The following is a 21068-nucleotide window of genomic DNA, read 5'->3' as shown; positions in this document are numbered from 1 at the left end:
TAGTCCGCATTGCACTCTCTTAGTCCATTTGTCGATGGTGGTAAAATTTATATGTCACATCTACTACAATACTTAACCCCTTTTAACTTCTCAGATATACCACCAATACTGAGGATAGAATAATGCTAGTTTTGTAGTATATCAAACTTATTACAATAAAATAAAAGTGACTTTTTAACAGTGAAACCGTGATGGTAACAGTATAAAATGCCTATATATCCTAGTTGCACAAGAAACTAAGCTGAAATCTTGTTGTTTGTCGATGTTTTTAATTAAATTAAAATTAATTATGGAACTCCACAAGAATCCATTCTGTCTTATTCTCTTCCTGCTCTATATTAATGACATATAATGACCAATACCGCACGGAAGAATCGTGCAATATGCTGATACGACTCTGTTTTTAAAAACTAAAAAAAAAAAAAAAGTTTTAGAACATAAAAAGCCTTTGTTGCAATCAACATTTGTGGCCAAAACTTTCACAGTCTAAATCTAAAAGCAAATTCTTCAATATCTAATGTCATACATTTTTTGCGCTCTACAGACTGCGAATATGGCCCTAATATCATGTTGGATAATGCCATACTAGAAATCTGCTCCACGAAATTCTTTGGAATTTACCTTGATCGAGGTTTAACACGGAATGTTCACATCGATTGCTTTTATCAAATTAGCCTAAGGCATTTATGTTTTGAGGTCTTTAGACGAATACTGCCCCAATTAGGTGTAATGATGGCTAATTATGACTTGATTTATCCCAATTTCATCTACGGACTAGTGCTGTGTGGCGCATTTGCAAGCAACCAATTTTTGAGAGCGTTCCATCATTGGACGAGATATTCACTCCTACGAAACAAGAGACAGAGGAATGGTGAGGGAAAGGGAAGCTCATGACAGCTTCGTTTACATGCAGGAGTTTATCTCATCAACAGTTTGCCAAATTAAATAAAATATTCGCCTACGCATAGAGCGCCAACACTTGTTTGAAACGCTGTTTTGTGTCAAACGCGTTTTATAACGTGAATGAGTTTATGACATATAATAGGAGACCACACCATCAGAAGACTTACTCCCGAGTTTAGGAGGGTAAAATTGCGAGTGTCAAAACGTATGTCTGAACGAGTGTTCGATGTGGAATGTATGGCCATATTGTTAGATACTTTACGTTTCTTATACAAATGTATTTTTATCTCCGCAATAAATATTTAAATATTGAATATTCTCGTCGTTATTAAATATAGCAAAAGTACTAAGTGGCAAAGGCATGTTATTAAAATTTCTTCAAGGCATGTTCATAGTACATATGAATTTACGACAAAATTTTCAATGTTCGGATATTCTTTCAACCATTTCAATTGTTGATTTGTTCATTGGATATAATTAAAGGTGCATGTTGTAGGGAGATTAATATCAGCAAATAAAAATAACACAATTTTTGCAATCTCATAACATAAGAGCGTTTTTTGCTCTTCAAAGTTTTCATTATAGTTTCCAACGATTTTAAGATAAAATCGTTAGACACTGACAAGAATGACAAGATTTTATAATTATAAATTCCTATCTTTCAAACTTAAATTATTTAATTGGGTTTAAAGGCTAGTCAGAAACCCAGACCCATTTACGCTATTTAAGCACACAACTTAGTTTTCGCTGAAATCGACCGAGAAATTTATCTTAAGAAAGAAATCACGCTAGTTCGGCGTAGATCGAAATGAAATTATATCAAAGAGTAAAAATAAAACAAAAAATAAATATTTTCATACTTGTATTTTTTTAATCATAAATCGAAATTCGTGTAATTTCAGTCAGCTAATGAGATAAAGGTTGTGTAGCACAGACTTCCAGAGAACAGAACGATGGTAAATGTGGGCCGATTACTGAAGCGTTGTACCGGGTGGCGAGTTGTCTCCGGTGTTTACGTTGTTTTGCCACATTTCCTGCCGCCACAACTCCGCGTCACTTTGTATTCAGATTAGTACAACAACGAAACTGCCGAGTCATAGCTTTATGACCCGCTTTCGGATCATTTAACGGGGAGTTAATTTATTTAGGCCAGGTTTTTATAGGTTTAAAAATACTAGAGTCGGTGGTCGGGGTGGGGACTGGCTCGAAGTGGCAGTCTAGCTGCATCTCTCGCAGCGTTGTCCGGAGTACAGTACCGTCACCGCGCAGACTACCGTCACTTACATCAAACCAGGTATGTCCTTTGGCTTCCGATCGGAGTACATTACCCTAAAGGTTGCCAAAATTAGTGCCCAGTTGGGACAGGCGCGCGAGGTTTGACAGTGATGTCTATTTTTGCGCGGAGGGATGCCATTACCTAATATCCGACTCGGTTCAGGGCCTGCATGACCCGTGCGTGGTGTAACATTTTCTTGGCGTGCAATGCGAAATAGATTTGTATAAAGAAGAGCATTGGAGTGATTCATTGTCAACAATAGCCAGGGTTCACAAAAAAACTGACGATTTTTAGTTAGAAATGTTTTGACTTGTGTAGAAGTAAACCTGAACTTTAAAAGGGTTACGCACTTACTTTTGTTTGACTAAGCTTGTTTCAATATGTAAACTGTACATTAAAATATATACAATGAAGGCTATATAGACAGACTTTCATGTTTTAATACGATAACACAGCATAATCTTGTAACTATATATTTATATAGATTTACAGTTTAGTATCAGACGAACTACACAATACATATAATCAATCTTATTCGAAATACTTTTGTTTTAAACGCTCTATGGAAGGTTGATAACTTTTGTTTCTTCTCTATTGTGTCATTACTTGCTTGGTGTTAGATCACATCAATCCATAAACATCTATGAAATAGCGTTTAACGATCGTGTCTTTCAAATTAGTTTGTATTTAGATTGTGCATCTTTCCTGAAGTAATTGCAAATTATTGTTGTTATAATCAGTGTGATACATCTTTCACACAATAATATAAGTATAATTACTGAATTGTTACTAACTGCAATTGCGATCACCGTAAGTTTTATTGGTAAAAATAGACCACCAACATATTAATTTTAAAACAGTTTTCTTACATTGAGTATAAAGTATCACTATAGAACAATTAATATGTAGTAACTGAGTAAAATCAAACATTTTGCAATATTTTCGCTCGACACTAGTTGAAAAACCCCAACTAATAACAGTGTAAAGTGTTAATTTTAGAGTCTCTATCTAAAGAATTAGTAACCAAAGAATTAAGAGATTGCCGTACTTTTTGTGGAAATGTATTTAAACTATCACACATTAAAAATAATATTGTTCCATAAATATTTATACTATAGATTTTCATAAATGACAAAGAAAAGCAATCATAATTTTGTTATCATATTATGGTGTGATGTCTCTGTTCCTGAGTACAGACTGTCAGGAAAACACGAGTTCCAAAGCACTGTAGCCATTAAAAAAGTTCAACATGTCTTCATCCTCCGTTTTACCTTAACGCTGAGTAACACGAAAGCCGTGCTATGAGTGAGAATGATGTTGAAACTGGTAATATAATATTGTCGTCGTACACGATCACTTGGATCTAATCACCTCGTGTCGCAGAGTACATGATGAGTTTCGCCAAGAGGGTACCACATTGCTGTTATCTGTATCATGATTACGGTTACTCGAGACCGTTATATGGTCTTAGATAGCAGGATGGATGGCTACCATAACTACAAGTCTTCTCCTCGTAATTTGCTTCATGTGTGAGGTCAAGAAAAGATAGGACCATAAGTGAAAGGTACTAGCACTCTGTCTTATCAACCTTTCCCTCTTCTTCTAACTCCCTTTCCTCCGGAATATTTCCAATTTAAGTTTTTGGCAATGTTGAAATGTGTATTCTGTATTAGTACTTCAGTAGAAGAGTCTTCATTCCAAGATGCTACATTACAATGAGGTCATTATGACTACATCGGCAATTGTAAGATTCTTTATGAAGGAAATGAAATTATAAACAAACAATTCAACGACAACCTGATTATCACACAATGTTATTTTTGGACCGTCATAAATCTTACAAATAATTGCAAGAGCCAAGGCCTTGTCTACACCCGTTACGCTTAAAATAACATGTGAATTCGGTTTATTATTGTACATTAAAAATGTAAGTTATTTGAGACTAGTACAACTGGATCTACTTCCTGGAACTTATTGAATCAAATCTCAAATGCTCGATATACAGGTATACATACATGGGAGTGTCACTAGCACACTGGTCAATAATGACAAATCCTTTAAAACTCCTCTCTTTGAGACAAACGATTCCATATCAAGCAATTGTGCACAAGAAATAGTGTTGTCATTAGTCTCTTCAGTATACGTTCTCCTGGAACTTCTCAGTCAATTTAAATAGCTCAATGGTTATCGCGGTGTTTAAAACGACTCAGGAACACACGTTGATGTCCCTCAAGGTTGTCTGAGACCTACACTGTTAGCAGGCATTGGATTTCGTTCGTGATTGTTAGTAACACAGAGGTCAATAATGGAAATATCTATTAAGTCGCACCAATGCCTTGTCAACTAATCGTGCACGATAATGGCGTTATTGTGAGCCGTATTAGCCTCGTTAGTATAGATCCTCCTGCGACTGAGAAGGAATCACTCTAATAGCTAGAGTTTTCACACCTTTCTAAGCACTTAACAAAGACACTTCACTCACTGAAAATCAGTCCAATCAGTTTTGGGCAACTTCAGTAGTGTCCATCGTGTTGCATAGCCTACAGACTCAAAGCCTAACGAGTCTTATCGTTCACTGGACTGGATATCGTTCATTATGAGATCTGAGAGTGGCCGTTTATTACATGCACGACATATACGAAAATTGTATAGACACTGGATTTAGAAATATAATTTATATAAAATAATTCTTTGTGTTTCCCAAAGTCATATGCATTGTTTTTTGGGAGGCAATAACTTCGAGAATGATCAGTCATAAAACACAGATAGAACTGACAGATAGTACGTACGTAGACATAACGTACGGAATATCCCTGAATTCAAAATGTAAATAGTCAAGATTTTGATATTAACTCACTATTAGATTAAGAGTGCAAAGCCCAAATTGTATACGCAAATCGCAGTAATGAGGAAAAATGTTTCAATGTGGAGACAGATGAAAACGTATTCCAGTTACTGTATTTTACACCGACACATTGGTTCTGCAAAACGGAGACCCTTGTGTAATTCCAACAATTCTCAACAAGGATAATGCGTTGCTGATAATTCCCATATTCTCACTTCTCTTATCAAGACATTATTCACATTCTTAACACCTCTAAACGAAGGAGGTTTATTTCTTAACCAGCCACTTAGAAAAAGTAAATGTTACGTAGAATTGTGTTATTTTTAATTTTATTTTTAATGGTTACATTTATTTTATTTTCTTATCTTGCCTTCCAAAGTGAGGTTGGCAATAATACGTCAAGATTCATTCAATATTACTGTACGTGCAGGATACTGATTTTTGTTCTATTGTACGCGCTAGGTATTGGAGAACGTTTAGTCTACGTTATATCACTGCAATTATCGAATTCTACAGAGACACACAACTATCGTTGTTCCAAGATTGGGGAGTCCTTGGTTTTATATATTCTATGTATTCGCTATTCATAGCAATGGAAAATAATGTACTAATTTTATCAAGTATCCGACAGGGCTTTCTTTCAATCATGTTGATGTATGTTTGCCCGCTCGCACGATAAGCGGTTACATTGGTCTCATAGGTAACCGTGTAGCAACGGGAAACATCGCAGAATGGACAAATCTGTTAGCCTACTTAGTAGAACCATATGATATTAACACACGTGGTGTAGTTACTTTACAGGAAACATCGCAGAATGTACAAATCTGTTAGCCTACTTAGTAGAACCATATGATATTAACACACGTGGTGTAGTTACTTTACAGGAAACATCGCAGAATGTACAAATCTGTTAGCCTACTTAGTAGAACAATGTGATATTAACACACGTGGCGTAGTTACTTTACAGGAAACATCGCAGAATGGACAAATCTGTTAGCCTACTTAGTAGAACAATGTGATATTAACACACGTGGTGTAGTTACTGTACAGGAAACATCGCAGAATGGACAAATCTGTTAGCCTACTTAGTAGAACAATGTGATATTAACACACGTGGTGTAGTTACTGTACAGGAAACATCGCAGAATGGACAAATCTGTTAGCCTACTTAGTAGAACCATGTGATATTAACACACGTGGTGTAGTTACTTTACAGGAAACATCGCAGAATGGACAAATCTGTTAGCCTACTTAGTAGAACCATGTGATATTAACACACGTGGTGTAGTTACTGTACAGGAAACATCGCAGAATGGACAAATCTGTTAGCCTACTTAGTAGAACCATGTGATATTAACACACGTGGTGTAGTTACTTTACAGGAAACATCGCAGAATGGACAAATCTGTTAGCCTACTTAGTAGAACCATGTGATATTAACACACGTGGTGTAGTTACTTTACAGGAAACATCGCAGAATGGACAAATCTGTTAGCCTACTTAGTACACCATGTGATATTAACACACGTGGTGTAGTTACTTTACAGGAAACATCGCAGAATGGACAAATCTGTTAGCCTACTTAGTAGAACAATGTGATATTAACACACGTGGTGTAGTTACTGTACAGGAAACATCGCAGAATGGACAAATCTGTTAGCCTACTTAGTAGAACAATGTGATATTAACACACGTGGTGTAGTTACTTTACAGGAAACATCGCAGAATGGACAAATCTGTTAGCCTACTTAGTACACCATGTGATATTAACACACGTGGTGTAGTTACTTTACAGGAAACATCGCAGAATGGACAAATCTGTTAGCCTACTTAGTACACCATGTGATATTAACACACGTGGTGTAGTTACTTCATCGGCTTGGTTGTTAAGACTTTCATTACGTTCTGCCAGATTTTTCGACACTCTGTTATATAGGTTTATTTAAACTAATTATGAATACTGAACCATGTTTGAATCGCATATGTGGCATTGTTCAGTAATCCATAAAATACTTATAAACTAATATTAAATATCACCATATCCAACTACTCTTGTACGTACTCGTACAGTTTGTAAAACGTGGGCAAGGAATAACTGTTGAAATCTAATAATAAGTAAGTTACCACTAGTAAAATATGTGGACAAAATAATCATCGTCGGAATGGGAAGACTAAAAATAAACAATTACAAATTAATGAAGCGATTGTTGCCAATGAATAATACTGTTGTGGGTGCAATGATTCACCCTCCGCGTGCCAGCCAGACGCTTATACTAATGACAGTATTATACTGTTGCCCATCTCTTACACTTCGGGTCAAGGTAAGCTTTTATATTATTTTTTATCTGTGTAAAAAAAATCACCTAGACCAAGCGGTTAATTGTTTTACATTTAAGATGTTTAACAATAATGTTCTGAAGTAGGTGTTAAAATCTCCTTAAGTACAACATAATAGTGATTAAACGATTTGCATAAGTACTGATTAATTATATTTCCAGTATCTACAACCTAATATCTAACACAATGAATAGGTTGATGATAGACATAGCTAATAATGTCGGCAATTTATAATTCTAAGTATATATTGTACGCTTTATCATTTAATTAATAACAAATCAAACCTCCTTCTTTTTTTGAAGGTTATTTTTTATCTGTATAGTCAGGTATAGTAATACCTGATTTAAAGGACCAATTTAAATGAAGGATTTGTCCTGTTTATGTAAGGAATACTACTGTTATAGCGGGAGATACTGTTTATTGCGTCTCCAGTGATAATATTTGAAAAATTATAGAGTTAACCAACGTGTTGTTAAGTGTCAATTATAAAAAATACACAATATTAAAATGCTGTATAAATTATAGTTGTAATCATATTATACATAATGACTAATATATTTTAACTGTCGATTTTATTAGGATTTTTACTTGTAATAAGTGAAAGGTATTCGTAATATAAAAACATTTCTTCTAAAAAAACTATGCTTGCAGTTAAAAAATGTAGTTAAATATCATTCAGTTGGCAACTGTTAGCATTTAGTTCGTATAACATTTATATATTTCAAATTCAAACCGACGGGTTTTCTTGTGATGACAATGCGTACTGTTAATAATAATATTTTGCTGAAATTCTTTTTAGATAGTTTATAAAGTGTGTTCGATAAATTATAATTTCTATTCAAAACCGTACACTAGGTAATGTAATTAAAGTCCAGTGTTAGTAATTGTTTTGGGGCATAACTACACACATACATAGAGGTGCACATACATCAATGTATATGGTTAATACACTAGGGTAGGATGTACTGGATAGAGCTTGATGGGTATTGTTTGGCATGGAATGTGGTGCATAGTCTCATAGTGTAAATAATTTGTCAATTAAAATTTTTCACTTTCATGATTCAAGAGAATCACGTTAAGAGGTGTTTTAGGAACCATGAGTACCTATTCGAGTGGGTTAAGATGAAAACCTGACATGTAGGCATTGCTTGAGCCCGAGTATTGTATACAGCAGCTATCTAACGTAAGGTCAGGACCGGAGTTCCCGGTAAGCTGATAATTAGCGAGCGGAGTAAGCGGTACTATCGTAAAGGAAAACTGCTATACATAATACATATGTAAGAGAATATGTTATTAAATAAATTTGTCATAGGTAATAGACATTTACTCGATTTATAATAAACGTGGGAAGCTTCGCTTGTCCTAAAGAGTATTGCAGGCTATTCCTCGGACAGTTCGTTGTCTCTAAGAAGCTACATATTGGAAACTACTTGTAAACATTATAAGCTGGATTTATTCATATATAAATTCACGAAAGCACTCTTCTCGTGTACTTGGGAAGATACCCGCGGGAAGCAGCTCTGCAGAGTAATTGAATGTTACTGATTTGTTGAAGAGGAACCATTTTTTACAATATTTATTACCAGTCACATTGGATGTATGTTTTCTATAAGAAATCAGCACACTATTAAATTATATTCATTTGACTATAATGCCGTTTTCATATTCTCGAGAGAAGTTGAAAGCAAAACTTATTGTTTTGTGTGGACGGCAAATCGCGAAATGTGTTTCGCTCCTCGCAATGATGCCTTGCTGTGGTGTGGTGTGGCACCGCTAGGCAGGTTGGCCGGCAGTCTAACATCGCACACCTTGAGCTCGCAGCTTACTTTAATCTATTTCCGTGCTTGGCTCGTCTATTCTCAGACATCCAATGATCGTATTCCCGACACGATCTGACTGATTTTGTTTCACAACCCGCAAACTCTATTTGTGTGGGAGGATTGTCGGTGGAACCTCTCGGTACCACGCAAGTGCGACGTCGGCAGACGAGCCTTCAGTCTTCGTCGACACAATATAGACCACGGGAGAACATCTGATTTAACACAAATACGCTAAATATTTATTACAACAACATTAATACAGTTGACCATGTTGTTGATTAATTTGTCCATTCTACGTTTTACTTGTTCCCATCGTGATTACCTATGTTCTAATTAGTTTTACTAAACAATAACAGCTTTACTAAGGGCAAACGATCATATCAATCGACTTGTGTGGCCAAAAACCCATATTCTAAATTTTGAGATCCATTTGGTATAATTGGCTCATATTAAAATAATTCATATACTATTTTCTTTATAATTAGAGTTAGTGATTATTTCACATAATTTAACACTATCTGTATAATAAGGTCTTTATATGAGAGTATTTAACTTTTTAGCTTCTGTCAAGAACGTAGAGTATCTGTTTTTAGAAACATTCAAGTTTTTTACTGCATATATTCTACTGCTAGAGCTGATCTGTTTTTACTCCCGAGTAAAACTATTAAGTGCTTAGTTCCAAGGTCATTCGAGCTCGGATCCAATAATGACTGCGAGAATCGTGTCACTGGTCCATGTTCACGCTGGGAACAGCGAACAATGGCGCGGGCCTGCCAACAGTACAAAAAACACTCTCACTGACCTATAAGTTCGGCATGTGGCGGAAAATGGAACTTGTGACCCACGTCATGCCTACTAAAGTTGCGTTTCCTCACACAAATATCCCACATCCTCAGGACTGTCTACTACAGAGTTGTATCGTATCGGGGAGTGATGGAAGATTGTAACGATGATTGTCATAGCAAGTCAGAGTTTTGTTTATGAAACTAAACCTAAAAGGAACTGTTAATTTCACTAAACTAATACTTTATTCTAAAACATTGTGAAAGAGGGGAAATATTTCCAGCTGTGTACTTCAATGTAAAAAGACCTGTGGTATTTGTGCGTTAAGTTATGATTATTCTATTAGTGTTTCGTTTGCCACTGCCTGGTGCTTGCTGCAGATAGCTGATCTGGAATTGTTACTGTGTCTTGCTGTGTTTTGCTCAATTGTAAACCATCGCCCAATGCTAGCCGTTGAAAGATTAGAATGCTGTAAGCTCTTTTCACTGGCAGTTCTCCTTGTTATTACGTTATGTCGGCTTTTTAAACGCTGATAATTAACTACGGTATGCTAGTGGTCATGTTGGAATGACTGGTAGTAGGTACTTGGCAAGGAGTTTCACAGTCCTCTGAGTTAAATTATAAATCCAAATTAACCCAACTCAGTTTCATTTGTGATGGACCAATAACGAAATTATTATTTTTACTTAGCACAAATCTGTAGTACGAAGTGCGAAGAGAACAGCCATTATTACTATTGAGGCCATACTCGCGACGTAAACAGTTCACTGTACCTTTGTTTGTAAACGTAAAACATGTTTTAAATCATTTATATATTGTAAACTGGTAATACTTCTTCTACACTGTTTTTGATCAAACATAATCTGAGTTTAAGACAAAATGTTCTCATTAATACGTTATTACTATAAAGCCACCTTGAAGTTGAAATGCTAAACACTTGGATGTTTGAGCCTACTGATATCGTTGGACCCGAAAGACTCTTCTTATAATCTTCTCGTTGTTTTTCTGTCCACCTGTGCCACTCTTGATAGAAAGGCCCTATAAACTACTTCAGGTCCTCTAGGTCTAAGAAAGAATATTGATTTTGAGATTAAAAGGTCCAAGGGGAGCAAACTTTTCACAAAATAGCTCAAAAGGATTGGCAACGAGATTTGTAAACCACAGAGTATAGTGTGAAACCTGCAATGACGTTCTCATATAAAGGTAAACGTCCTTTTTTACTGAAGACGTTTGATATGTTTTGTCGGGGTCTTTTCATTGTATCGATTCATTTTCAGATAATATAAGTTTTATAAGCGCAATTGTATTATCGTTGCTGAAAATTTGACTTTGATAAATTTTTTTATTCTTGCAATCATATTTAGATTAAAAAATATATAAATCATGAATCAGTCTGTTTTAGTTGTATATACAACACCCCACGATAAAATTTCAATAGCAATCGACAATGCAATATTATTCTATTAATATATTTCCAATACTGGGAGGATATGTTCGATATCTTACCAGAAGGACGGTACAAAATATTTCTATTTTGACGTATGAAGGAAAAGTAATAATTGCAGATTTGACTACCAAATAAGTCACTTCTTGTACATCACGGCCTGGGAAACATCCAATGGAATATTTTAGTCCTATTGATGAAGAACTTAGATTAATAATAAGATTTGATTTAGAGTTCTTAAGTAGTCACCCTGTCCAAAGAAGTAGATTGTTATAGTTAAGTTAGCTATTTAAAAACCGTTTATTATTCAAGAGCTCTTACTTGAAATTAAAAGCCTTGGTGAATTAAGTTCTTTATTTTTGACAATTAAAGCATTATTTGAAAATAAGTTTTAAATATTATTAATTGGCATCATTAGCGCGTTATTTATTACGAGAAATTAAATTAGTGGAAGTTTTTTGAACATATCTGCACTTAAAAAAATTAGTGACATATGTTTATTCAACGTATTTATTACAGTTTTGTTCTTGGCTAAGTAACATTGTGAGAGTTGACAGCGCCTGTCACTCTACGTGTAAGATTATACGACGACAGCTACGGCTATCAAAGGATGCGCGCAATGACACCTTTCCTGTTAGGATGCGTGACGTGTGACAAAATTCTCTCCCTCTCTCTCTCTCTCTCTCTCTCTCCCTCTCTCTCTCTCTCTCTCTCTCTCTCTCTCTCTCTCCTCTCTCTCTCTCTCTCTCTCTCGTTTCCATTTTCTTCAGGATTTTTTCAGACTTTTGGATTCCTTGATACAAAAACCCTGCAAAACTACGTTTCGAAAACTGTACTCTGATCTCTTCCTCATTTGGATAACTAAACTAACACGTCTAAATTACAAATCACAACAAATATGCTGTGTGTAAAATACAATCTTACCTCTAATACTTGCTGTTAATAAAGCAGATACTAATTATCATTAACCTAAGAATACAGGTCGAAACAGGTCCTCACGCAATAACCAACCACTGACGACTGACCAATGTCATATAGTAAATAGCGATTGTCTCAATCAATATGGTGGAAAATCTAAGAACGAGGGTGGAACTTTCCCTTGGTTTGATGCTTCATATGCTCTTATCACCAAAAAACTCAATCGTTGCATCAATATACCGCTCCGTGTGGTCGAGAAGCGTATAACTCGGGTTTGGAATGCCCTTATTCGTGAAGGTTGAGCTATTTTCAACTACCTACGAAAAAAATTGGTGAGCTAGAGCAATTTTCAGTCAGGCGCACAATTTTTAGTATAGGAAATCCGAATGTCACTCTCTCCACAAAATGGGTAGAATTTGCTTCCTTCGGAATTCTAGTGATTTTGTTAAGTTAGTTCACTTTTTAACTGACAACACAGTGGCTGCGATTTCAGGTTATGGTTGGTTTGAAACCGAAGAAGAACGCCGTAGCTAGATATGGCATCGTTCAGCCTATAGTTGGTGGCCACGGTGTGTGCAAGGACCAAAAAAGAGGTGAGGATGCCATTAACTCCGATGGTACGAGTAGATTGTCGATGTTCTGTGTCGAGAGGTTTACGCACTGCAAAGAGGAAGTAGCCAAGTCTCGGGTTAACTAGGCTGATGCTGGCTTTGTATCAGAAACACAATGTCGAGGCCAATAACATCATCTTCTAATCAAATACGTACGTACGGCTCAAAACTAGATGACATCTTAGGCCAATTACGACTGAGCTTCTCCGATTCACTCCAGCAAGTAAAATAAATTGACCTCTGAAGCTAATCGAAACGTAGACGCCACAGTGAAGGGTGAAATTAGGACCAGTCAACAGATTTCGCACTATTGTCCCATCGATGGTTGTCATAGACCTGGACCTGGATTGCACTGTAAACAGTAAAGTTGCTCCAGTAAGACTTCTGTATTCATGTTTTGTAACGATAACTGGAGAGGATCAGGAAATCGTTTCTCTCTCCCCATGAATTAAATAGTTGCCAACACTCATACTATAATTCATTCTATATATCAGACAGTGAATGTACAAAGGGATTGGATGTGTGCTCTTATTTAATCCAGCCTCTTGGAGAAAATTGTTTGAAGCTAATTGTACTGAAACTGAAATCAATCCTTCTGTGTAACCTAATGACCGTGATGCACTACGTTGATATGGAGTCTTGCTAAGGTGTTCAGACCACATTTGAATGCCAAGAAGAATTAATTTTGTACAAGAAACCAATTTCAGCGGTCTGTCCATTCTAGATTAGAATCCTTGTGGTTCGATCAACACAACACTGCCGTACTCTTTTTAAGAAATAGTCAGTCTGAGCGAGTGACAAGACTCTAGCCTTGTCCTAATCCTTCGTCTATATTCGCAGTTGGGTATGTCAGTTTTTCAATTTAGTAATTCTTATACAAGGGGACAAACACATTACACTCCAGGATTTCCATCTTCAGATGTTCTATTTTAAATTAACTTTACCATAATGGCTTTAAGAATAAATGTGTTGTGTGTTAATTGCTACACAATGCAACAAACAAAACTTTTTAATTTCTCTGTAGGTTTGAAGTTCAAATTCTTAGGAAGGAACACCGTCTCGATTTATTGTTCTAGTCTGGCAGTTTATACTCGTAGTATCTGAGAACTAAATCAAAGTATGTTCCATTTTGGATTTGCAATTTTTTAAAGGCATTCTATGTCTGTATGTTTAATTGTGAAATTCTCTTCTGCAGATGAAACTATCGTTACCGATATTTATCATGATACCTAGTTACTATCGTCCGCTTGCCATTTTGTGCACATAAGTAAAGTATATTGCAAGCATTAAATAGTTTATTACGTAACCAAATATCTTCTCGTAAATTGTATTACATAATGTGCAACCATTTAGAAAATAAAAACCAAGAGCAGTACTATTGCGTTTGGTTTGTTTATATGGTTATAATTTTATTGATTGGGCATAGAACTCTCGTTCGAACTGGTTGTAAATATGGCAGCCATCGCTGTGCTCAGCTCGGAGTTTGAACATGATGTAGAAGTAAAACTTCCGATGCGCAATATTCGTCCAGATATGTAAAAATAACAGCAAAAGTTGCGTTATCCTTGACAATGATAAGACGTCTCGGGTGACTGTTTAACATTTGACATGAAAGTTGTGAGCCGAGCCGGTGCCACTCGTACACGTGACGCACGTCAACGTCGCCAGTGCCAACACACGTCACCCTCTGACATTTCCAATCTTGCACCGGACCTTAATGTGGAATTGTTTAACGCTTGGAGGTGTTTACTTCTCAAAGAGAGCTAACAATGGTCGAGCTCAAAATTTGTTCGATCCCGCTTATGTAGGAGCTCACTTTACAGACAGTCACTGTAATTTCTATCCTATAAGAATAATGCTAAATACTAAACTATTCTTCCCACTTATTTTGGGTACAGGATTCAGCAAAATTATAATTTTAAGTAAATATATGATTAACACGTAAACAGTTATATTTTAGTGTTCTAAGTACTATAGTTGGTTATTTAATAAAACATCTCTTCCCTTTCCAATAAAATGCATAATTGTGAAAACTATAATATATACGATATTCATAATACGAGGGGATCTAGATCCAGAGGAAAACTATTATAGTCACCTAAAATACAAGTTTACAAATTGACATGTTCATATTTTTTGTAAAGCTCTGCTTCATGGTGTGAAGCTATACTATACAAGACAACTGAATCAAGAAGAAAACTATCGTATTCAGTAATTTTAGAAGAAGAACACATACAGAGACAACAATCTTTGTTAAACAAGTAACGCTCTAGATCTAAATCAAAGCCATCACAATTGTCTGTGATAACGTGATTGGTTTCTACACATCACGAAGCAATTGTGGAAAGGGTTAATTTAATATGACTGTTGAGTTTAGCTCCACTTCGCCTTCCTGTTACGAGCAACATCTGAAAGCTGATGCTGTCGCAGACTTAACTCCTGAAACCTAGAGTCATGTTCGTCTCCACCGTGCTTTGGGATCGGTTCAGTTAACATCGAAGAGCACTCAATTGTGCACCTGATGAGACGGTGAGAATATCTCTTCAACCTTGATTGCATTGAATTGTAAGGGAATTGTAAGGACTGGTTTTCTCGGGTGTCGAAACGATGCAAGGATTTTGTTTAGAGCTTCTTCTTTCCTCGTCGCCGTCTATTTTTTGAACCCTTCAGACAAACAGGACTCCAGATTTTAGGAGTAAAGTCTGTGACAGCATCAGATTTCAAATGATGCACGTAAGAAAAAGGTGAACTGGAGCTAAACTCAACATTCGCAGTGATTGGGTTTATTGTTTTGCCGGCAAAGTTCGATTTCAAATTTAGTTTGAATATTTGACTGCTGAGCACCTCAGTGTTTACATGTTGTGACATTTTAGTTGGGTGCAGTTTGTTTTGGATTAATTTAGATATTGGACTAAATACAAAAGTCATAAGTTTTACGAAACTACTAAGGAAACATATTTCTTCAAAGACTTTTAAGTTATCTCAACAAAAATAACACCCTTAATGATAAACAGTTTGGGGTTTTGTGAAAAGTATTCTACGACATCTGCTGTTATTTCTTTTACAAAAACTGATCTTCGATTATTGGACGGAAAACAATACGTATCGTCAGTGTTTTGTGAATTTTCGGAATCTTTTGACTATGTCAATCACTAACTTCTGTAAGAAAAATTTCAGTTCTATGGAGTGCGAGGCAGTGCATGAAAATGGTTGTCATCGTACTTATGTAAAAGGAAGCAGAGGGGTTGCATACGTCAATCGTACATATCTGAATGAGATACGATAGTAACTAGAAGACTTCAGGGATCAGTCTTAGGGCCTATTCTTTTTTATTGTTTGTTAACGACCTCCCCCGTGCTTTCTCTGTTGTGAAAACAATACTCTTTGCCGATGATACTACACTAGATTTCTGGAATAAAGATATTAAGAACCCCAACACTACTCTAAAACTAACTAATAATGTCGAATTTGGTTAACTATAAATGAGCTCTTATTAAATAACAATAATAACCAACTCACACATTTCTTAACACTACAAAGCCATGATGTCGAAATGAAATAAGAAGATATCTCGAGAATGTCATCAAAATTGTCATTGAATTGATTTGAGCGTAGTCGGTCAAAATTTGAAACGGAGGGATGTCATAGATGGCTGGACTTGTTTTTTAGAATATAGGTACCTTTAATACGTGAATTTTATCAGTCATTGTGTAAAGCTCCACTTGTTTTTCTGTCAAAGTTATTGGAGAGTAAGCCAACTATGATATTGTTATAATACTCTATTACGACTATGCATATTTGGACTTGAGATATGGGGTGATGTTTTGGGGAATCACTTTTTTGATTCATTAAAGGATTGTAAGGACAATATTCAACCTGAAACCCAGAGATTCACGAAAACAAATGTTCATACAAACAAAGTTTTAACACTTTCATACATTTTTGTAAATTTTTTTCTAAAAGATAATGTTAGCATGTTTCCAAATTAATTGTACAAGTTACTCGTTTAGCCATATTGGTTACCTGTATCCAATAATTATCCAAGGCACATCCAGTAAACTTTTCAGTATCCTTCCAATCCAACTGAAGCGTGAATGCAGCAGTGTGAAATCTTTTAAAACTCTCTTCCAGTCACCACCTTATAAGGTGCTCATAGCGCCTTGCTTATGAGTAAGGCGTTATACTCTGTGGCCGAATTTTCAAATCCCACTAACATACTAATTATCCATATAATTAGCCTGTTTGTGCTACTTAGTTCGTAGATTTCTTAAAGCTTATGGTAATTGTGTATACGAGATATTATATACATATACTTATTTGTACAATAACTGACCATTCACACGTTTACTTCATGTATTTACATGTATATTCAAACATACTTGAAGCAAATAAATAAAATATAAATAAGAAACTACAAGATTTTATACGATTATCTATAAATTGCGATGAGCTATCTATGTATTTAACCAAACTACAGCACTTGAAAGTAAATTCGAGGACATTTACAGCCACAATTAATTTTATTATGAGTTGGAGTAACGTAAGCTTATTAACAATATTGTTAATTATTTAACACAATTTCTGTGAATAGTTACAACTTACCAATTTCCCTTTATTTAGCCGTTTCGAGAAAAGTCTGTTTCTCTTTTTAATGTTAAATAACTTCGTGAGACATGTTTTGTCTACACACTATCAACGATACCAACAAACACAACCAACGATATCTATGTAGTCTTCGCTGTAGCGATAGCTTATTATTAGCTGGTTATTTGATTATTTGACTCTAACTGTATATTCTTGTAAACTATTATTGTTAGTACAACTGGCATTGTGTTGAGAGCAACGAATCTATAGTCAAATACTTTAGATTATTTTAATTTTTCTTCAGATGTATCAATTGTGTTAACATAAGTGTTATGATTTTAGGAACATGGCGACCAGACGGCGACCTCGGACTAAAGTCTACGACTGCAACTTCCACATCGGCGAAAGCTACTACAAACCCGTGATGGATAGCCTGGACCGGAAGTACTCAGGGAGGCCTGTAGAAGCTGTGACGCCACTGGCAGACCGGGAGAGCACACCCACCAGCCGCTTTTCCAAACTGCTGGGAGACCGCGAAGGCACGCCTACCAACCGTGCGAGCAAACTTTTGGCAGAGTTCGAGTCTAATGGGATCGATGCAGTAAAGCCCCGCAAGCCTCTCGTAGCCGACGATGACGACGCGGCCATCGATGCCGAGTTCGAGGCGACCATGAAACGGATCAAGGCGGCCAGGGCGGCTCGAAATGCCGAGATGGAAGAAGAGTTCGACAGTTTTGCAACGAAAAAGAAAATCAACATAGCGGATCAGCTTCTCGACAGTGTAGGGCTCAACAGTAAGACGCAGAGAGCAATTGAGGACGATGTATTCCAGAAACAGAAAAGATCTGTTAAGAAATATCTTGACGATGAAGAGGATTCCAAAGTAATGACTAAATGGTCTGCTGTGAGCCCGGGAGGTAGGGCTCTGAAAGAGGCGGAGGAGGCCGCAGATGAGATGTCCGCTGTGGCACGAGCGAGGAAGTCCCGGGCTAGAATGCAAGATATTGATGCAGAATTAGAAGAGTTGGCGGCCAAGGGAGCGGCTCGACAGAAGAGGATATCTGACCTTAAAGCTCTGATGGACGAGACGTCAGAGTCCAGCACACAAGCTGCATCTACTGTCAAAGTCAGCAAGAGAATAACTGTGAAGGCAACCTCAGAGAAAAAACAGGTTACCTTCTAATCTGTTTAGTTGTACCATACCAGATGTCATTTTATAAGGACTATGTGTGATTTTAATCCCGGATATTGTGATGGTTTGGGATTACCTGTTTTGTAAATTCAGAAATTGTTTTGATGTAGTTGATGTTGTATTTAATAAAATGTAAAAACATTTATGTACAAAGCAATTTTGCAAAAAAATCTGTAAGTAAATATTTAAATATTTTAGAATGTGGATGATAGCTTAGTAATAATAGGTAACTTTTGAAACAAAGATGTAAAATTTGACTGTGTATATATTTTTCTTTCATAAATGACACACGACCAGCTAACTTTTTAAGGAAAACATTTGTATTTACTTATGATAATAATTATGGAAAAAGAATAGAATAAAAACTAAATTCTAAAATTATGGGTTTTATTTATCATATGATCATTCTAAACTAAAATATCAACAAGTGGATTGTTTCTAAACCTCTATCTAGTTATGTATCATTTAATAATTTAAAGATTGTGCAAAAGGCCAAATCAACCATACAATATTTGAACAAATAAAATTTATGGATTTCATGAATAAGTTACTGTTGAAGATGCCATAGTGCACATTAATTGTCTGTATATTAATGATTTTCTTAATAAATTTATTGTATTACGTGAATTTCTTGGTTGAAAAGGTATTTAATGTGATGAATCTTCATATCATAAAATTATTATTATTTAATACATATACAAGTGTTTTAATTTCAAACAGATTACTTTACATTTGATTAAGCTAACTTCTAACAAATTGCGTCAGTTGTAATTTTAAACAAAATAGTGGTATTAAAACTTATGAATTATTATGGAGTAGTTTGGAATGAACTTGATTAACTTGAAATTAAGGTTCAATCTCATGTTTAGTTTTATAATTTTGTATAAATAACATTCTAGATATAGAAACCCAAATTTTTTCATGCAGATGAAGTTTAATCATTAAGGAACTGACATGAATGAATGAATATGTGTTGGGATATCAAGCTTTCTCGTTAGCTGGATCCTTTTCTTTCTCTTAACTCTCGTCTCTCACTATGATTTATAAAGAATAAGTTCTACTGTACAAAATTTCATTTATTTCTATGGTTGTTGCCGGAATAGGACTCTGGATTACTATAGTAGTTATAAACATCAATTATGAAGTTCTTATTTTTACCACAAGATAATTATTTAAAAGACAACATTGGTTTGGATTAATTTATGTTCAGTATTTCAATTAAATTGATTTAAAAGTGATCAGTATGATATAATTTTTATGCAATTAATAATTTAGTAATTATTGGCGAATTTAGAACAACACAGATTGTTGAGAAATATCTTCTCTTTATTTTGGTGTACAAATATTAAAATGATTGCCTACATAATATTTTCTTCAGTATGACAAGCTAAGTCATACAACTTTGCGTCCTATAGGACATCTTAATTTATTCTAAAACTACCAACTCCCTACATGCAAAACATTATGCCTTCTTTTATTATTAGCTCACTATTTAATTTAAGGTCATAACACATAGTCTGCTAAAAAACTCATGAATTCTGATTAGTAACCAAATAAAAATTACTAGCCCATTGTAATAATTACACAATTCTAAAATTACATCTACAATGTTTGCATTTTTTGTTGGTATTTTTTACAGGCACTCCATTATTGTGAACTGGGATTTTCAACTAAGGCCAAATATTTTGTTGCTACAAATAAATTTTCTTCTTATGAGTCAATTTTCTTTAAAATCAGTAATCTTTTCTGGCATATACCAGTCATGTTACTGATTACATGTGCTTTTAAACTCTTAGTGTTTTTACAACATTATATATTGCATGTGATAAATAATATTTAACAGTTAGAACAAGTTCAGTATAATATTTGTTATACAGACAATTTGAAATTAAAATGTCTAAAAAGTAATTGACTTACAGTCCAGTCTGCAGTTCAATGTTCAATGTTATAGCACTACTGGTTTCATCCTGTAATTACAATATTATTGTTATTGTAATGGTACGATACCATCCTATCACAAAGACCAAAAGTCTCAGAAACTTACATTTCTTTGTTAAAGTATTTTATCAAAAGACTAAAACCTGTAACGTTAAGGAATCAAACTAAGACTGATTTTCCTTATGAAATAATTGCAACATAGTTGTATAGAAATTAAAAATATTGAAGATTAGGTAATAAAACATGTATGAAGAAAAACTACAAATTTATGTCAAGAGCTAATTTTTTTATTTGTATACAAATTAAATTTTAAAGTGTATGAAATGAATATTAAATGGACAATTTTCTCTAAATAACCAATTTTAGTGATGTTCTCACCTACCAAATAGTTGTGGCTAAATACCTGTACAAAAATGT

The 21068-nt window shown here is 35.1% G+C and overlaps 1 protein-coding gene across 2 annotated transcripts; it reads left to right on the top strand.

Moving 5' to 3' along the window:
• Positions 1–2043: 2043 nt before the first annotated feature.
• LOC124361224 lies at positions 2044–19091 on the top strand. Of its 2 annotated transcripts, none has more exons than XM_046815269.1 (2): positions 2044–2197; positions 17864–19091. In XM_046815269.1, exon 2 carries the CDS (start codon positions 17868–17870, stop codon positions 18702–18704), a length of 837 nt encoding a protein of 278 aa, XP_046671225.1. In that variant the 5' UTR covers positions 2044–2197; positions 17864–17867; the 3' UTR covers positions 18705–19091. The 2 variants fall into 2 exon arrangements, with proteins under 2 accessions (XP_046671225.1, XP_046671230.1); XM_046815274.1 differs by lacking the exon at positions 2044–2197 and adding an exon at positions 7201–7345.
• The last annotated feature ends 1977 nt before the right edge of the window (positions 19092–21068 follow it).

This window comes from Homalodisca vitripennis, chromosome 1 (genome assembly GCF_021130785.1).
Source record: "Homalodisca vitripennis isolate AUS2020 chromosome 1, UT_GWSS_2.1, whole genome shotgun sequence".
NCBI classification, from domain to species: Eukaryota; Metazoa; Arthropoda; class Insecta; order Hemiptera; family Cicadellidae; genus Homalodisca; species Homalodisca vitripennis.
This window is presented reverse-complemented; position numbering and strand designations above follow the sequence as displayed.